Here is a 3913-nt window from a genome sequence, read left to right as displayed (position 1 = left end):
TCTGATTGCACTTCAGATTTTTACATAAAAATATCATTTTTTTTTTTTTCATTGTAGTTCACTCCACCAGCTTTCACAGTCATGACAAATCTCCAAACATAAACAAAATAAGCAAATTGTTATAAGATTTACAGTATGTTGGCCTCACTGGAGCCAGACTTCAGGATCTGAAGAGAAAAAACACATTTCACACATTTCCTGAACCAGGGATACAGAAACACATAGATCACAGGGTTAAGCAGAGAGTTGAAGAAAAACAGAAGTATAACAAAAATGTAAGATGATACACTTTTCACTCCAAACCCTGTTGTAAGTGAAACAAAGTAAAATGGAGTTAAACACAATAGAAACACAACAACCACTACATCCAGAGCTCTAGCAGCTTTCAGCTCTGACCTGTTAACCTTCAGTGAACTCTGAAGTGTCACCACTGTAACATGAGAGCGCATGGCCTGGGCCTGAGACACAGCCACCATAAACACTCTCACATACAGGACCACTATGATGCTGACTGGAATGAAGAAACTGAAAATTAAATCAATAACTCCACCATGAATGTTTGTGTGATTAATGCACATTAGATTCATCTGAAACAATATCATGCCACTGTAAAAGATTCCCAAGTTGGTTTTAACTTTAATAATGATAAACAGTTTTGACTTCAAAATATAAAATACAATGTGTGAAATCATTTTCTAGAAACATCAGCAGGTGTTTTCTTTTCATTCATGGCTAAAGTAAACAGAACTCTAAAAACATTCATCACCACAGTTTTACAGTGACTGTATTAAATCCCAGCAGCACATTGTCACTGACTTTTCCTCTTTACAGTATGTTGGCCTCACTGGAGTCAGACTTCAGGATCTGAAGAGAAAAAACACATTTCACACATTTCCTGAACCAGGGATACAGAAACACATAGATCACAGGGTTAAGCAGAGAGTTGAACAAAACCAGACCTGTAACAAAACTATAAGATGATACACTTTTCACTCCAAACCCTGTTGTAAGTACAACAAGGTAAAATGGAGTTAAACACATTAGAAACACAACAACCACTACACCCAGAGCTCTAGCAGCTTTCAGCTCTGACCTGTTAACCTTCAGTGAACTCTGAAGTGTCACCACTGTAACATGAGAGCGCATGGCCTGGGCCTGAGACACAGCCACTATAAACACTCTCACATACAGGACCACTATGATGCTGAATGGAATGATGAAACTGAGAACAATATTCACAATTCTACTAACAGGATGGATATAAATCGTACACTCTCCAGCGCAGGAATCAAACTGACCTGGATTTTCTACAATATTACTTAGTCTCAGACAGTGAAAGAGAATAGAACCAACCCAACACAGGACAATGCATATCTTAGCTCTGTTTTTAGTGACTTTAGTTTGATAGTGCATTGGATCACAAACAGCCACAAAACGATCAACTGATATCAGCACAACAGTTCCTATTGAAGCAGAGGCTACAACAGAACCTAAAACAGTATTGAAAACACACCAGTCTGCACCTAAAAACCAGCATCCATCAATAAGGAGGATCAGAAAAATCCAGACGAACCCAACAGAGAAATCTGACACAGCCAGAGAGAGGAGGAGGAAGTTGGTGGGAGTGTGCAGCTTCCTGGAGGAGATAGAGAGAAACACTGATATCATTATATGATACAACAATTATCATCAAAGCAGAAAACATCAGGAGTCTAACAACATAACAAGTCATAAAACAACAGAACATGTCAATACCTGAAGTGTGAGATGGAGATGATGACCAGCAGGTTGAGAGTCACAGTGAGCACAGAGATGGAGGACAGGGTGATGTGAAGGAGCACAGACACTGAGTGAGAACGCATGATCCTCCTGCATGAAGAGTTTCCCAGGTGTGGATAGCAGAGCTCAGCTTCATCAGGTGTGCTCATAGTGAGGAGAAGAAGATGATGAGCTCTGCATCGTTCTGCCTCAGCCTCTCTGATGAACAACTGATATATTATTCCTGCTCCAACACAGGGATGTGGAGGCTGGACCTGAGGACTGGACCTCCCTCAGACACCTCCTGCTCTACACATTACGTAATGCTGAAATAACTTTATTTAAATTAGTTCCCTGTGGAAGCATCAGATGCATCACTTTAACTCTATTCTCCAAACATGTGGAGCAGACGTTCTACTTCAAAGTCCATTAAAATCCAAAGGTGTCAGAGTTCCTCTCCTTACCTTGAAGGCCAGCTAGCCTGAGTAGAGAAGTTGTTTAGCTGTTTTACTCTGTGGTTGTATTCTTTTGGTAGAATCGACCACCTGATTGACAGATTATTATTCTGCTCCTACATAATGCAACACTAAACAATTCTGACCTTTTTCATTTAGTGCTGAACCCCATCAGCTTAGTAAACTCCATACTTAGCATTTATTAAAAACACTCACTGCTGAGATCTGATTCTTATTTTCATACATTGATAATCTTTTCATAGGAGTGTTGTAAACATATTAGTAGAATCTGTGAAGCTTAATACCTGTGATTAATTTATTGTCACATTAATTTTAAACCTTTTTACTGGAATCATTAATTAGGGTCCGAAGTCTTGGAATGGGACGTAGGAACCCATTGTTTTTGCATTTATTATTACTAGGTCAGTGCCCGTAGGAAGTATGTATTACGATAGAAAAGTGGGAGGTTCAGTAGCTTTTTCATGGATGGTTAAATGAGGTTGTGTTTGAAGGTGGAACGTCAGGAACATTTAGGTTTTCTGTGAAATGTGTGATAAATATTGTGTTTTCATATATTTTGGCTTTGTGTAGGGAGTTGAACCCCATCTAATCCCATTCCAGTTTGTTGTCCTCGCAGATTCGGGTCTCCTCAGACCATAACAGACTTGGTCCGGACTCGTTTAGTGTCATTAATCCACAATAGTCAGTTTAGATGCACACGGATTCTGTAAAGCATTTATGAAATAATTTATTACCAATATCATTGCAGTCCAAACAAATTTGACTTCACACACCCTTGAACCAAGCAGCAGCCATGTTGAAACTCTCAGCTCAGTCTGATCTTTTTTTTTCTTGACTGCAAAAGAAAAAAAAACTACAGGATTCAGTTTATTATTGGCAAATGAAAATAGTGTTTTGTTGAAAGTTGATGAATTTGTCTGTCATTGATGTCTAACTTCACCACTATTATCATCAGTAACTATCTAAACTGGTCATTATAGAAGCTGATCCACAGAGATATTTGAAGAACACACACACAGACCTTCTTCTTCTTCTGTGTTGTTTTATGGCGGTTGGCAACCAAGGCAAGGAACATTATCGCCAATTACTAAATCCTAAACCCTAATCATTAACCCTTTTTGCACGAGGAATGTAATAATCTGGTGTCACGGCAAATTTGCGGTTGACCTCATTTGGAGACATGATTTATGCTCTTGTTGAATGATGCTGTCCAGTCACAGCATGATGATTTTATGAAAAATTATTTATTATAAACTAAATGAAAAAGAGTACAAAAAAGGTGTCCCATCCTGTTGGGAGGAAAGGAGGCCAGCCACAACTGACTGGGAAAGTTCCACAGCTTAAGCTTTTATACAGATAGAGAAAAAAGTTTTCCCCCTGGAGACGTTGGAGAATGATGAAGAGGTGGATGTATTGAGGAAGGCTGGCGCCACTGCTATCTGTCCTTGACAGTGTGTGTATCTGAATGTGAGTTTTAGGTTGGCCTTGGCCGGTTAAGATGGAGCTGTGTGTATGTAAAAGAGTATGAGGCCTCCAGCAGAGACTGTGTGTTGCTGGCACTGTCTGTACTGTTAATTTAACATGACTCAGCTGTTCAAAAGTGCAAAGAGTAATGCAGTCATCGTGTATTAAAACATGACAAATTGTACACATGAACACACATTTGATGATATGATGAT

At 39.2% G+C, this 3913-nt stretch overlaps 1 protein-coding gene across 1 annotated transcript; it reads right to left on the bottom strand.

Annotated features, from left to right (window-relative positions):
- Nucleotides 1-825: 825 nt before the first annotated feature.
- Nucleotides 826-2040, bottom strand: LOC114460705 (trace amine-associated receptor 8a-like). Its single transcript, XM_028442631.1, has 2 exons — nt 1756-2040; nt 826-1636 (listed from the first exon to the last, which is right to left on the bottom strand). The coding sequence occupies exons 1-2, from the start codon at nt 1926-1928 to the stop codon at nt 826-828; spliced, it is 984 nt and encodes a 327-aa protein (XP_028298432.1). The 5' UTR covers nt 1929-2040.
- Between the last annotated feature and the right edge of the window lie 1873 nt (nt 2041-3913).

This window comes from Gouania willdenowi, unplaced genomic scaffold, assembly GCF_900634775.1.
Source record: "Gouania willdenowi unplaced genomic scaffold, fGouWil2.1 scaffold_62_arrow_ctg1, whole genome shotgun sequence".
Lineage (NCBI taxonomy): Eukaryota > Metazoa > Chordata > Actinopteri > Blenniiformes > Gobiesocidae > Gouania > Gouania willdenowi.
The sequence above is the reverse complement of the archived record's forward strand: the minus strand, read 5'-3'. Positions and strand labels throughout refer to the sequence as shown.